This window comes from Rhopalosiphum padi, chromosome 4 (genome assembly GCF_020882245.1).
Source record: "Rhopalosiphum padi isolate XX-2018 chromosome 4, ASM2088224v1, whole genome shotgun sequence".
Classification (NCBI taxonomy): Eukaryota; Metazoa; Arthropoda; class Insecta; order Hemiptera; family Aphididae; genus Rhopalosiphum; species Rhopalosiphum padi.
In genome coordinates, this window is record NC_083600.1 from 26,668,907 (window position 1) to 26,686,585 (window position 17,679).

At 26.0% G+C, this 17,679-nt stretch overlaps 1 protein-coding gene across 2 annotated transcripts in view; it reads left to right on the forward strand.

Moving 5' to 3' along the window:
• LOC132929426 (hemicentin-1-like) overlaps positions 1-17,679 on the forward strand; it is a 316,445-nt gene that overhangs the window by 219,311 nt on the left and 79,455 nt on the right. For both annotated transcript variants that reach the window (XM_060994762.1, XM_060994763.1), the window contains exon 6: positions 2,066-2,211. In XM_060994762.1, coding sequence (XP_060850745.1) covers positions 2,066-2,211 — 146 coding nt within the window. The remainder of the gene's footprint in view (positions 1-2,065; positions 2,212-17,679) is intronic.

The following is a 17,679-nucleotide window of genomic DNA, read 5'->3' on the forward strand; positions in this document are numbered from 1 at the left end:
ACTATACTGCAGATATGAATTTATTGTGTAATTGTTGATTTTCTGAACTTTATTTTTTTTTTTTAATCTTTTTTTGAATTTAATATTGCAATATAAATGTTACATACGCCAACAGAGCTAAAAATGTATTTCTCACCAAATCTTTTTCTAATTTTTCATTTATTAGGTAATATTTTCTTTATGTATTTGAGATTCGACTAACACTACAGTGTATAAAGGTAAAAATAATATTAATGTATATTATGCAATTTATCGTTATAGCTATTCATTGTTATTATTATTTTTAACTTTTAGGATAACCTTTAACCTTTTTTTTTAATAGTAAATAGAGACCTTTGAATGAAGAACCAATTTTATACAAAATATTGCGTATACGTTGACACGTATAGTACTACAAGTATATAAAAAATATTAATTTAATAATAAATTGATTATTGAAATAATGTGAAATCTCGTCGAGGAAAAAGGTTACAAGTGAAGTCGAGCGTGACGAATTTAATTATTTCTCATTTAAATGGAATTAACATTTAAGATAATCTAGATTATAGTTTGAAATTTAGTTCACACTTACTTCGAGTACGTTCATAATGGTAACAATACACATATGTACGCTGCGCACATACATATAATATAATATAATATATATATATGCGTAATTGAAAATTCTATTATCCCAATTCACAAGGTGATGAAATGTTTGGCTAGAAATTTTTAATTCGGCAGTCAGTTGGTGTTAACTTAAGTACCAACACAGCTTCCGTATACCGAATTTATTATTTATGGCAAGTTGAAAAACTCGATATCTCGCGGGGAAAATGATTTTTCATGAAAGCATTCAAAGTAATATTTTTCACTTTGGTTCCAGGAGTTTTCATAACGGAAAATTCTAAACCCCAAGTGTACATATATATAATATATTTATATATACCTGCAGCTTACGTACATATACGTCTTGTGCAGATGGATCCTACGGGGAAAATTATTCTTTTTATCCGACACAGGCGCACTGCATATACATATACATGTTACCGTATATTATATGTCTTTTGAATCACCTACTCAATCAGTATTTTATTCCTTCAGTATACCGTGAAATGACAGATTCATTATCAATTTAAATAATGTAATATAATATGATTTTATTTGAACAATATGCGTGTAATGTAATATGACATAATATAAGTAAGCACCTACATTTTCTAGCTTCGTGGATTATAATGCACGGACATTGATAAATATATATATATATATATTAACAAAAATAAAAATACTTAAGAAAAATGAAATAAAAAATTTACTCAAACCATGATTCGATTATCTTTCCAAATCCTAACTACATAAATTCATAATAAATTTAAATGAATAAGTATGTATAATATTTTGTTTTGTTGACAGTGTTTGAAACTTCAATAATTTTAAACTAAATTTCCTGTATAGTTAATTTAATTTTTTTAATATTATACAATTTTTTTATTAAATTGATTATTTTATAATTGTTTTATTGATATTTGTATCATAATGAAAAGTAAATAAACTTCAGATAGCTAACTCGTTATTCATTCAAATATAGTTGATGCATTTTCATTTAATTGATAATTATTTATCATAGAGTATTAAATTAATGTACATTTTAGTATGCAATTTTGTAGAAATAATAACAATCAATAACATAGTAATAAATAATTAAATCATTATAGTTAGTTTAATAATTAAACTTTAATATGTTTATATGAAGTACCTAGGCATTATACTATTAATTATTGCATAAATCAATTTAGCTATAATTATAAAATGTACTCAAAAATACGGTTTCCTAATTTCTTTTATAAATTAAAAGTGGCTTACTAAGTAAGAATTTGAAGTAATATTTTTATTTATTTCTGGCTATAGAATATTTTATGAATAAATAAATACATTTAACATATTTCCAACAACACTATAATGCTAAATCATTATAACATTTATAACTATCGAAAACTCATTTTCGCAAAATATGCTTAATTCGGAATTAGTAATTAATCTTATAAGATAGTAAGACAAATTCATTGTTTGTTATATATTTTAGTGCCACCGCTCACAGTAACATTCTCTGCTATCGACGAAGTTTTGGTAGCTGACCGGAGATACGACATCCAGTGCCATTCTGCTGGATCCAGACCACCAGCATCGATTACGTGGTATAGAAACGATAAGAAGCTTCCAAAAATGAAGGTAAGTTATGCGATTTCAAACAAGTTTACACTAATTGTGTCCAAATGTATACATGAATAAAATAATTTAAATGTTTATAGGCGTATTTCATGTCAGTTTCAAATTTAACTGATTAGTTATACCTTTAAATTTAAACATAATATTTTGTAGATTAAGTTTTTAACATAATTAATTATATAACAATAACTATTATAGTCCATATGGAAACAAAACTAATTGAACCGAAAATAAATAGTTAAAATTAATACTATTTTAATTTGTATTTCGTATTTAATATTATTTCACATTTTTGTCAAATATAAATATTCAAGAGAACTATACCTTATTGATGTTTGGTACAATAATTAATGCCATGACATATTGTGTTAGTCAATATAAATCTAATCTTACCTAACCATATATATAACATGACCTACAACACATTGGTATTTATTTACGTCAATGAAATGACTTTGTAGACTGCAGAGGTATTAATTATTATTATCAACCATTAATTTTAATTTTTAATAAAAACATTGATCATAGTAATAATGATAACATTAATTAACTACACAGTATTTTACTTGGAAACGTGTTTATAATTTATACACAAATTTATCTGTACCCCATTCATTGGTCACGGATAACAATAGAACGCAAACATTAGTTGTAAATTTGTAATTATGCAATGTATGAGTTTCAGAGTATATTACTAAAAAAATAAACCCATTCAATGTCTAGTATTTTAACAAGGTTTGCTCGTACCGTGTATTAATTAAAAAATTTAAATAACCTAAAAATTTCGAAAATTTCCAGTGTTCATTATTTATGTTTATTACTAAATCAACTATATTTAACCTGGATCGATCGATAAAACACACGACTCCTACAAGTCATATAACTAAACTAGACGTAAAATAAATATTATACTTAGTTGTTAAATTTATTGAACTTTATTTTAACAAAAAAATAAATATTTGTATAACCTTTCTATGCACATCAGGAAGTATGGTGTTATATCAACACACATTTAAAAATAAAAATAAAATATAGAAGAAATAGCCGAAATCCTGTAGGTATTAGCTAGTACCTTTGATCCCAATTATCAGACCGTTCCAAACCACTATCTTTCGTTCTTGGCTTTGACACCATTCCAGTAAACCTCCTAGAAGATTTAATAGAAAGTAGTGGTGTAGTGATTTAAATCTTAATTAATCCGTTATTCGGAGAACAAAAATCTAGACTGGTCAATTTATAAAGTTATCTTAATGTAAATAGTATTATATACAAATGGTAAATTTAATTTACTAGTTTGTAGCAGATTTTTGGGTTAGGTATATCACATTATAATGTGAAAAGATAAGTCATTCGCTGCCCGCTGGTAAAACTTTATAAATTAATTAGTATACATTTTTGTTTCTAAAATAATGAGTTAGTTAAGATTTAAATCATTACACCAGTTTCTATTAAGACTTCTCTAGGTATGCAACAATGTTATACGTATGTATAATTTCTCGCCAAAAACTCGCATATTTATAATGTGATTATGGTATACTATATTGTTATGTTTAAACGTAATTTATATACAAAATAAATACAATATATTATTATGATTCGTTATAGTCGAAAATGATATTTGACTAGATTCTTCTAGTTCAACGTATCAAAAATGAACATATTTATAACATTAATAGTAGGTATACAGAACAATTTTACATTATTTATATTTTTTTTTTTTTTTTTTCGTATGGCGTATGTAGTTCGGGAGTAAGCCCGGCGCCTGATTGGCAGAATTTTTAATGGGGCACCCGTAGGTTTCTGCCATGCCCCGGGGTGGGGGGGGATGGCAGCACTTGTTCTCCGGACACCGTGACTTACCCGGAGAAAAACGCCGCCCAGTGGCCGAGGATCGAACCGGGTCCAGCTGCTCCGCAGCCGACGAATTAGACCGCTCGGCCACCCCGTCCCCATTATTTATATTAAACAATGATGTCATTTTCCATCTTCTAAAAAAATAAAATTCACGATCAAAAAATAAGTCAACGATAATTGAATAAATTATTATAAAAATTGTTTGTATGACATTTGATTGGCAGTAAAAATATATCGCTCGATAGTGTATATCCACAACCCACGTTATAATACGTTATACATAATTATATTTCATTACATATTATTATACTTCTTATTACTATGACTTCTAAAATATGTAAAAAATAATAGGAGGAAAAGTTTTCTACATGAATCTTATATGTTTTATTGGAAAAAACTTTCAAAAGATATATTTTATACAAGAACAATAACTTTACTGTCGTTGCTGTGATCAAGTTTAAAATTAAGAAATTATGAAAATTGTCAAACATAAATGTAATCCAGACATTGGTCAAATTAAAATTATAGAAACAATTTATTCATAACATGAAACATGATGCACGAAGTTCTACAATTATACTAATCACGGAGTTATTAAAAACATAGAAAGCTAAGAAAACAAGTACAGATAATAATAATGAATACTCATAAAAAATAATTATTGAAATATAAATACATAATTATTATCATTTTTATAAAATAATTTTTTTTTGTTTATATTATATAAATTAAATTCACGAATAGTAAGTTAACATAATTAAAAACGTTGTGATCGATAGATAACTGATTTTCTGGATCAACTTAATAATAGTTTATAGACTAGCTATATAGTACGACCAACATAACTATCCGTAATATTAAATAAAAATAGCCGTAATAAATTATCTGATAACATTTTTGTTGCACTATATTTAGTAATCTAAGCTACCCGCTTGCCATTAAGATAAAAATTAGTCTCTCTTTATTCTTTAGGGTAATCCAAAGATTAGACCTTCACCGTAATCATTTTTAACAATATTTAAACATTTTTTTTTCGTTAAAAATAAATAAATAAAGATTTTATAATTTAATATAATAATATTAAAAAGGTATTAATTGTTTTTCTTGTAGATACCCGTATTGGTTTCAGCTCAATTATTCAGTGTAATAAATTTAATAAGAAGAGTACAACAAGTTTAAAAAAGTTTAAAAAAAAAAACAAATGATGATTTATTTCTTCTTTTTGATAATAAATCAAATATAAAAAAAAAATATTGTTGTTTTTGACATGACAAATTTGACGTTAATGGCCAGTGGTAATAACAGATATTGAGATAGAACTTATGCGTGTTCACCTACTCCATTAAAAAAAATATACACTGTTCGTATGGTATAATATTAAAATGTTATTCACTCCGTTTTCTCCACAACACCAAATACATTAAAAGAAGATGCGTATAAGAAAAAATAAATTTAAAAATTTAAATCGTACAGTTTTTATTATATGATGTAGGACTTTTAAAAAACTGCTATGAATGCAGTTAAATTGGAATTTTCAAATGCGTCAATTAATGGGTGATTTTTTCATTTATAAGTTATATCTAAGTGTATTGTGCCATATAAAATAGGATTGTCAAAATGATATAAGGAATATTCTGAATTTGAATTGTATATTAGTATTATTATGTTGCTTGCTTTAGCTTATATAGGTATGTACAAAAAAGTTATTAAATCATTTTAAAATCTTTTAGATACCAACAGAATATTTTTCAAGAAACGAAAAACTCTTAATACTAATAAAATATTACGTTAAACTCGTTGAAGGTAGATAATTAAGTAAGTCGTTTGCACCGTATAGATGGCAAAGAAGAGATCTAGTTATTCCTAAAATAAATTTATGGAATTATTATTATTATTTTAACATTGATTTGGGTAAATTTTTCTTAATTTACAATTGATTTAATTGAACTTTTTATTTAGAGTAGAAGTATATTCAACTATTTTAAATAGAAAAAAATATAAATCACTTAAAAATCAATTAAAATCTAGTGGCCCAAAAACTACTATCAATAAAAAATATTCAAAGACAGAAATCAGAAATCAAAAAGAATATGCATAGATTACAGTTACCATGCGATAAATTATTATATCTGCAGAGTGGAAATTAATTTATAGTATTATAAACTAATTATCACCTAATAAGACGTAACTGAACGTATATTTTTAAATATTCGTATAATTAATTATTTTATTCAGTTTAGCAAACACTTCCAAATTTAAAATAATAGGTAATATCAATTTAAAAACGATTTAAAGAAAAAAAATTATGCACGTGAACAATCATCGCATATAGTATATTATACTTTGCAACTTTTGGCTCTTTCGTCAAAAAAGATCGCCGGCTCGCGGCCCCTGGTACATACCAATAATTTACGTGAACGAACTTGGAAAAATTTTAGTTAAAAATTTATGTGATGTCATATTTAAAAAAAAAATCTTAAATATTATTTTTAATTCGCTTTTTTCCAAAACCATATACTTTTATTTTATTCTGATAAATTATTCCTTTAAATTCTTAAAATAACTAAATTAACTTTACACAACGATTGTACAAATATTGAACTTGTATTGCTTTATATGAGTTATTATACTTATTAAGCCGAATAACTACATCAATAATTTTAACGTTGTCGTACATATATATTCATATTACATAGGGTTTACAAAGTTATAAATACTAGTTAAATATTTTAATAGTATAAAAGCTGTGTATAATAAAAAACAAAGTTGTAAAATGTTCATTCAAATTTAATTACTGTGAATTTTAGATTTTTTTTCAACAACAAACATTTTTAATATGATAATAAAAAGATAAAATTTTGTTTTTCTTAAACAATTATGTATTCTTATACACTTTGTTGAAAATAAATTCGTTTTTGTGCACGCGAGTGTTTGATAATCGATTCAATATCTGACATTTCGTGTTATCGATGAATAAATGCACTACAAATGAATTTTAATGTTGGTTCGTGAGTTTAAAAGAAATCAAATTGTTTCATTTTGCTTGCTAAAGTGTAGTAATGTTTCCGATTTGATTCTGAAGTCAGTACCTACATAACATTATTTTGATGTTTCTCATTCAAAAGTCGATTGTCAGTATTGTATTTTTATTGTATTCTATAATATTATTGACTATTCGATTGTCATTTATTATGTCATTATCGAGGTTAAGTAGGTATTTATTCGGATTTACCATTACTTTGTTCATGCCTTTCAACCCTATCGTCGGTTCATTATCTAATATACCCTACGTGGAAACGTCTATGATCATGCGAGTCGATTATGCTATTTGTACGGGCAACAGTTTAAAATATGGAGGACTAATGATTTGTCAAACATAAACGTATTTAATTTAACAAACAAAAATATAACTAAAAAAAAAAAAAATACAATGGATATTTTAAAGTATATAAAATCTCGAGTGGTCAAATCACCTATCAAGACGATATTGAGTAGTCAGTCAGTTATTATTTTATAGAAAAAAAAAATATATATACTTAAGAAAGAGATAGAGGCAATACAATTTTGGGTGGGTTGATAGTGGATCGTAGGACTTATGTAGAGTCTTATATACGGAAAGTCCCGGGATTCCGGTGGCGGTGGCCGCCGCAAGGGCGCGCAAAACAAACCCCGGAAGATAATTCACTCAGAATTCCGGTGGGAAACAACGAAACCCGGACGGGGTAATCGGATAAACATTAACCTAGTGAGAACGCCAGTCGGACCGACCAGGGGGGTGGGCAAAGGAGGGTTATTGATCCCTCGGAAAATGTTGGTTTCCCGGTCGTGTCGGGGATAAAGTGCCGCCAAAAGGGTCGTCTCGTAACGAGCCACCTTAAAACATCAACGGAATTATTATATACTTTTGAGGCTTAAGGGATTCTGTCACCCACGCGTCATCCCCCCGCCGATCAGAATCCAACCCATGTAGAAGAAAGTAGTTAGTTTATTATTTTTGTTTACTCGGTAATAAATAATAAATAGCTGTCATCAGTATGACGAATTTTCGTAAATTTGTTGGATTTATCGATCCGCTGTCTGCGACATAAGTATATGGAGTGTTCGTGTCGTCCGATGATACGACGGCACGTCGTCGTCCCTTTTAAACAGCGCGCCGTTTGAAAATAACTAACGCTAAATAGCCCCTGTGCGTCTTGATAACCAATCGTCTATAACGTATCAGCTGTAATATATTATACGACTGTAAAGGAATTCGTGCGTAATGATGGAACTATATATATTATTCACTGCTATTCCGATGACTGTCGACGAACTCGAGTGTGTATATAGGTATATTATAATATAATACATATATAGGTACACTATACAATCGAATAAATCAATTAGTAACAAAACAGGTATAAATTGTGTTGTGATTTGTAAAAAAATTTAAATCGTAATATTTTTTTCCAGTGAATAGGTTGTATTTTTCGAAATACAACGAACGGATTAAGTGTTATTTAAATAATGTTTGCGAGACATAATGTCGTTATATATTATAGTATAAGACGTCAAACCCATTGAAATACCTATTATTACGAAGTGATTAAATTAAGTTTGGTTTAACGTTTATCAAACATTCAAACTCATAAATGTGTACTTTAGCTCTGTTTGTATTTCGATATATCAGTTACGCGTATTATTCTCCGAACGAGGATTTGATCGCTGTGAAAGAAGGCGCATAACAACATACGTCTATCATGTCCACATAACTTTTTTTTACCATTTTTAAATATTTTAGAAAGGCATGTTATTCTGCGCGTTTTAATGATACTGTTTTAAATATATGACGTGACTTTTATCAAACAGTATATAATAAAATACAAGTATAAATATATCAATAACATTTACATCATATTCTGTTATTCTGATAGTAAGTCGACTTGTAAGGGATTATTGTTATGCGAAGTCTTAGTAAGCTTAATAATATAAACGTACACAAATGTTTTATTCAATAAGTATAACTACTTAAACAGAATAATAAGACACTACTCGAACGAGTAGATAATCCATCTATTTACGAAGTTTAAATAATGCCAAACAGAGGTGGAATGAAATTATTTCATACCTGAGGAGTGAGGACCACATACTTAATTTATTAAGATTCCCACATGTGTTGTTATAGTTCATATAGATTGTTATGTACCTATTATAAGCAAATTATTTTGAAGTAGAAAGTTGTAAGTTGAAAGTTTGTTTGATCTGCGTTTCAATTTAATTCAATTATTGAATAAACCACCAGCCTAAACGGTATAATAACCTGATTTGATGAAAATTAATTTCATACTATAATAATTCTGTGTACACAGAATAAAAAGAAAATTATAGATGTCATTTATGCATATTTTTTTTCTTTTACGAGAACCCACAACTATTCTCTCGGTCGTACACTTACTTCTGATAAACTAATATTTTCTTACTATCATATTAAATATATATACATATGTATATTTTTTTAATTTATTTGATAGTAAAACAAAAAAAAGTGTATCACAATAAGCAAAAAATTAAATAAAACATTAAAACATTTCTATTTTTAAATAAAAAATACTGAATTAAAAATATAATATATAAGTAAGTTTATAAAGTAAAACATAGTAAAAGGTTAAATGCGTGTATAAGTTTAAAGCTTCATTGCTTTAATATAAGACTTATATTAATAATAATAATCAGAAAATATAAAAATAAATGACAGAAGTACCCCCCCAAAAAAAAAACTATAATTTGCAAAAATAGTCAAAATTGTATTAACTGTAGACGATATAATAATTTTTAATGCAATTTAATTAAACATTATCATTGAACTATAAACGAATACTATTGCATAATAATATAGTTATATTAGAATATCATAATAATACGTATTGGTTGATCATAATTCATTAGTAAAGATTTACCTATGCCATTTAATTTTTTTTTTTTTAATTAACTGTTTAAAGAAATACTCGAAAATGGTTTGACGTATCTGACTGAATATTCCTAAATTATTTTTATTTAAGTCAAAATAATCTTAAAATTAATAATAATTGAACAACGATACAACGTTTTCTAACTCGTTTACGTCAGTACACAAACTGTGTTATAAATAATATATTTTCTATGAGTAAAATTCAATTAGAATATTATTGACACCATAATAGACACCTATCACAATGCATTTAAATATAATAAATTATCAAATTCATGCAGATGAATTTTAAGATACGCATCATTAATAATACCGTTTATCCAAATATATTAAATATAATAATTTTAGTTTAAATATATTTTACAATATTCACATATACAACGTATTATATATATTATGACACAGTATATATACTTGTTTAACATTTAAACACTATACACAACTAACTTTGAGCGAGTTTGAAAGTGTAATCCGGAAAAGTCGGTCATGTGCATGCATTTTTTTTTTAGTCTTTAGGCCGTGACGTGTAAAACATAATACCTATATCTAACCAACTTCCGGAAAGTTTGAACATGCCATTTAAAAAATAATGTAATTTCATATTATTTCAAATATATTCATCTATATACATGTGCAAATTATAACTAATGATCAACGAAACACAGTTTGAGGAAATCGTGCTGTAAATGACTTATGAAGTATTGGTATCGCCTTAAGTAAAATTAATATAGGTACTGGTACATTTAACTCTGTACGTCTTAAAGTGTAATTTATTACGATCGGTTACCTATGCAGTGATATAATAGTATATTAAAATGAAAGTTATTTCTTTCAAAATTATTTATATACCTTTTTTTGTTACATTTTATACAAAACGTATACGCTCATCAAAAAATGTTAGATTTTTTTATATTTATAGAAATAGGATCTAAAATGTATTCCTTAGGTTTAACTTTGGTGTACCTACCAAACTTATATTTTAAATAATATGAACTGTGAAAACCAAAATATAACACTGCAGTTATGAAATCATTTAAAACTGAAGTTGAATGAATGTATTCTGAATAAGTCTAAATATTCAAGTATCTTAAGGCAGAATCTAAATTGGGATCAAGTTTGTAAAATGAAAATTATTTATAAGAAACATTTATTTATTATTAGTTATATTTGTATATGACTAATTTATTTGTTTATAGGACCATACAATACAATTTCAAAATAAATCTATTTAATTATAATCAAGTTTAATTGTTAGTTTCAAACAATAAATTTAATTTAAAACTTAAACGTTGACTTTAAGTACAAATACTTCATAAACATTTTTGGCTGCGATCAATTAAACAATATGTTTATTAGACAAATCAGTTAAATATTCTAACTATATAAATATTATACATAACTATTTAGATTCTCTAAATTACATATAATTAAAAAATCATTAAACAAAAATATACAATTTAATTTATAAAAAAAAGAATTAATTAAACATATTTTTAAATATTATGCTATATTTTATTGCAATAAAACAATAAAATGTGCATTGCAAACAAAGATTCAATTGTACAAATAAAATCGCATTATCGTATATGAAATATTATCATAATATTTATGTAGTTATAAATTCTCAACGGAACGATGAATGTATTGATTTTAAAGTGTTATAAAAAAAAAAAAAATGTTTTGTGTCAGACACATTTTATTTTGTAAAATATGTTTCAATATGCAATATCGAGGGGGGGGGGGGTGTATTGTGGCAAATTGCATTTAGTTTATACTTTAAGGGTCAAAAGTAAAAAAAAATCAGTAAATATAATAAAAAACATAAAAATATTATGGAAAAAAACAGAAATATTTACAAAACACCAGATTTTCATAGAATGTTTTTTTTTATTATTATTATAATTCAAAAAAGAATAACTACAAAAAAATAAATCATGAAAATCGCAAATAATTTTTAGTTGTAAATTCATACATTTTTTTTTTCATTTTGGTAACTAAAGCTTTACAATTTAATAAAAGGTTCTTCAAAAGTTATTCATAGAACGATCTTTCAAAATACATAGACGATTTGTTTGCATAGTATCAAATTCGAATTATGATAAAATTGAATAATAATTATACGTAAAACAACGGTTTTAGTTGTTTTTTCTTTTACCTAATTCAACAAAGAATATTAATTTATCCGTTAGGTGCTGATATTATCATTATCAAAGAACAATTAAATTTCTAAAATAATTTTAATTAGTTTCAACATATTTATACCATTGGCCTATTCGGCTATTCACATAGTTCTACGGCATGAAGATATTGACTTAAAAATTAATAATATCCTACATTAACCATTAATAATAATTAACTTATTGTATTACATACTAGTAAAATAGTAAATTACTAATAACAATATATAATATATACATATTAAATTTTAATCTAACATAATTTATCTTTGGAAATATAGACTAATAGACAAGACCGTATATGCTTAGAATTGCTTTTCGTATTCTATGATTTATCTTGAATTTAAATTCACAAGTCAATTATAGCCATCCATGACATCAAACACAAGAAACATTAAATATACATATTCTAAAACGGAGTAACTTGCAGTGTTTTTTTTATTTATTTTTAATAAGCATAATTACTCGATATTTCGATTATAAAAATATGATTTACTAATTATTATAAAACGTAAATGTGAATTTATCTCAAATAATTTATTACTATATGAAAATCTTTCACGGCGATATGGTTTTTATTCAGTAACTTAGAACATAAAAATCATATTATATTAAAATAAAATAATAAAATGTATTTTTTAATAAAATTATCTTTCGCAAAATGCGAGTAAACTTATATATGATCAACCTGTGGAATGTTAGCGTTTACATATTTCCTCGGGTACTTATGAATCCATCTCAGTAGATTTAAATATTTTATTCAAAGTTCACGTAACGCAAACTCTCCGGCATGCGTATAAGCTGAAAATAAAATTGTGTTACTAACGCACTCAAATACAAGCTTTCTTTTTTTTGTCTAGAAAGACTTTTCTACCAAATTGTTTTCACAAGCGAAACTATCAAAATGTTAAACAAAATTATTTTTATGCGCGTACGAAATGAGTTTATTTAAAAGTGAACAACACATTACTTCTATGTTGAAGAAATATATTAATAACACAAAGAAACTTAAATGCCCTGTCAGTCTTATATTTGAGATTTCTTCCAGGAAAAAAATAACAACTCCAAAATGTATATTATTAAAACTAAAGAATGATATAAAATATATGTTTATCGCACACTTTAAATTGAACTGAAAATCTAGATAGTATACTACGTCCATTGTTGAAACTACCGAGTACAATATTTATTATTATGCTATATTATTAAAAATGTATCCAAACAATTTTAACTTAATGCAACAATGTCTATCATATCGTAGATTCTAATTAAGTCAAAACGGACACGAGTACCTATTCAAATAATGTTCGTTTTTTTATGATTTGAGACGGTATCGTCGTAATTGCCATGTAACATATATTTATTTACACTCCGGTAGGTATAGCCTTATAAGGTGATTAATCAAGTGCACGTTCGCCCTCCTTTAATCCTTTAACATTATGCATTGGTACAAATTCTGATGTTTGAAATATTTATGATTATTTAATACCACATGTTTAAATAATTATGTACATTTTGTGTGCCGTAAGGAGTTTCCTATTATGGCGATACAAAATCATTTTTTTTAACGATAATTATTCCCTTTTAATTGTGAATTATTAAGCATATTATTACGATTCTTCGTTGTACAGGTATATTTAAATATTCAAAAATCAGAGTTTGTATAAATTAAAACGATAAAATCAGGGTTCGTGTGTTTGGTAAATCACCTTGTGTAATATATTATCCATATATGCCGTATACATAACATTATTATATAAGAATACGTATCTACGGCTGATTTCACATAAACAACTACGCGTAATAAACGCATATATTATAATTGTTATTATTTTTAGTTACTTTGTTATTATTATATTATTGTTATAATATTATGTAAACTTCGGAAATGCTTCTATTGTAACGGTATTTTGTAATTCGATTGACCAGCGGATTAGTTACATCAAAATCAAGGAGGAAAATTACGAGTTTTCGAGATTAGTTTACATCAGTACAACCGCCAGTCCGTCACATTATATTATAATATTATGCACAATACATATATTATATAATATCATATTCAAACGTTTGAATATCAAATTGACGCTCTATCGGATCTAACGTAATTAGGTTCGCCGTGGTACTAGTGGTAGAGTGGTAAGGGCGGAAAATCGATGGAGATTAGTAGTCAGTCATAATTATTTTCGTACGACGCTATTATTAGACAAGACGCACCGACACGAAAATACAAAAATATAGGTTTGCCGGGGTCGTAAAAAGATAAACGTCGACCGATTTCCGTTTGTTTTGATACATAGCGTGCAGTGTCACATTTTCGTGCATGTGACAATTATCTACTCGTATTTTTATTATTTATGCAGAACGATTCAATTTAAACGCAAAACGCCGTGTATTATCCAAATCAATAATTTGCCGTTTTGAAAAATATGTTTCTGTACAGATTATTTGTCGTTTAAAAATATTTATGTAACACTGATTGTTTTTACATAGGTATTATTATTTTCTGAAAAACGTCAATGTTTATTAATGACGATAACAAAATGTATAATTTTAAATATTTAAACCAATGATTTTTGTACTAATTTAATCAAATTATTTAAAATGTGTTTTTTGAAAATCAAATAACATAAAAAGCTGTAATGAGGTTTTGAAAGTTAGCTTAACGTTTATTATTGAGTATTTAGGTCAAATTTATTTAATTATAAATTTATAATTATAATAATTATATAAAATTATAAGTCAAAACTTCAGTTCTAAAGTCGATACGAGAAACCTCGATTTTTCCCAGTGTCTTGGTCTTCAATTGAAGTGGTTCATATATTGACGTTTTCCGCAATAAATAATAATAATAATAATAAACAGAATATATAATTAATTAGAATTGATAGTAACTATTTCCATCCGTTAAAATATTTCATACACACCCACAAGCAATTTAAAACCCCAAATTCTTCAAGTTCGCACTCCAAAAATGTAAACAATTTTTTTACAACGAATATTATATTAATATTATTTTATATTATTCAACAGTTATAGTTATGTAGTATGCAGATAAAATCTCTTGGGGGATTGCTTTGACTTTTCGTCGCCACGAATTCTTTTGGCTCTTTGGTCACCTCGTGTATAAATACGCATCGTGCTCCCAAGAGAAGTGGCTGAATTACAATAGAAAGTCCAGTGTAAAAACGTCGGTTGTAACTTTAAACGAAAAACCGAATTATTTTTTTTTTCGTCCGATGTCTATATATTTATCCATAGGCAGACGCAGGTTCGATGTAATAAATTATTAACGAAAATACCCAAGACACTAGCTGAGTGCTCTGCCATCGGGACGAATCGTAATATTGTATTTTGGGTAGGTACCTGGGCGTAAAGTTTTATTATTATTATTTTTATTTTTTTTTTTTTGTACAGTTTATGTTTTTTTATACATATGTGTACTCATATATTATGTGTACGGTACGTACTTTGAGATTGTTTAGCAGAAAAACGGTAAGCGTATAAAACGAATACATTAATGCTGTTACTTTTTTAAATTTTTTTTTTTATTTAGAGGGTCAGATAAAAAAGGTTTTTATGGCATTAATTCGCTTTTCCTTATTGACATTTTTCCACGCCAGCAATCCGAACACGTCCGTTTTGCCGTCAGTGGATTGTCATGTAATAACTTTCTTCGAAATCGACTGAAACTACAATAATAATTATTATCATACCATATTTTAATAATTATTAAACATTATTATTTATTACACCGGAACTACACTTTGAAAAGAATTTCAATACAATACAGTTATATATTTTGATTGGATTAAACGCGCAATTATATTATTAAGTATTATAAATTTACCAACGGATTAAAGGAGTCTTGTTGTTCAAAAAAAAAAAAAAATGAACAACAAAAGCGTGTTAACCAATTTATCGATTTTAAATATATATTTAAAAAAGAAAGTAACTTGCAAAAAAAAAAAACTGAATATTAAAATACATTTTGAGTCATTAAAGGGGAAGAATTTTTATTGTAATATACTCGATGTACATATTTTTTAAATATACGTGTGTATGTGTTATGTATGTGTAAGTTATGACTAATTACTAATTAGTGGTAGTTAATGATCAAAATTGCAATACAAAGAGAAAAAAATTGTACATTTTAATCGCACAACCTTTTTAATTATAAAATAAATGAACTGTTAATAATATGTAAAAGTCATTAAAAAATTCAGTATGTTGTGCCTGTATTGAATTGTGTTTAACAAATTTTTCTCTATATATATATATATAAAAAAAAAATAGTACACTATAAAAACAAGACTGATTAAAAAAAATTAAATTATTTGCCATTCTATAAGTGTTTTCGTTTGTGCTGTTAATTAAAATCCTATTCGCGTTCATTGTTTCATTTTTTTTTCGATATTTGTTTAATCGACTACCATTTGCAATACAAAATAAAATAATAATACTGATAAAAAATACCAACAAATTACACAACACTAATATGTATTTGGTAGTAATTTCGAATAATAATAATTATTAAAATGTTATCAATAAAAAAAATTACAATTAATTTGATACTTATTGGAATATATTATACTATTTCATTGTAGAAACATATAAATTATAACGTTGTTTATTAGAAGTGGAAATATTTTTGAGATGTCTAAAAAAATACGTTATTTGTAATCAGAATAATAATAACAATAATAACAATAAATACAGAGTTTCAAAAACGATCAGAAACTGACATTGTATAATTCATAATCGCTTTATAAAACATATCACTTTTGTCATTAATTCCTACAATAATAATTATTACCATCGCGCATCGCCCATATTACTATTTACTGGACACTATTATTATTATGTATTATAAATAGACGGGACGTTACAACTACGACCATGTCACTATTTGCGTTTTTCATTAAATTTATGTTTTTATGTTCTTTTTAATGTGAACAAATCATAATCTTTACTGGTATTCATAAATAGTACAATTCGTGTAAAAAATTCTCGCAATTATTGAAATAGCATTTTAAAGTTACTTACATATAAGTATACATTTATAAAAATGCTTAGGTTTAATTAGGCTATACCAACGTCGAAGTATACCAATCATTCCAACATAATATTATCGTTTAACACCTAAATTTATGTAAATATTTATATTATAAATGTAGTAAATAAAATAAATAATTTAAAGAAAAAAAAGTTTTTAATTACAGATGACTTATTCTATAAATTTAATTTCACTCTACTTTATTCTGACCAATAAATCTATGTTCATCAATTAATTATTAAATTTTAGTTTTTTGAAATGATGTGTTCTGAATTTATCGAAATTCATGAATTACAAAAAGAAAATGTTTCAAAGAAGTTTTTACAGATTTTAGTTTTGAGTCAATTAAAATTGATACCTCTGAATGACCATAGGATATAATATCGAAAAAGTATTTAATAGATAAGATACCCTACATTAAATATCAAATAATTATTTAT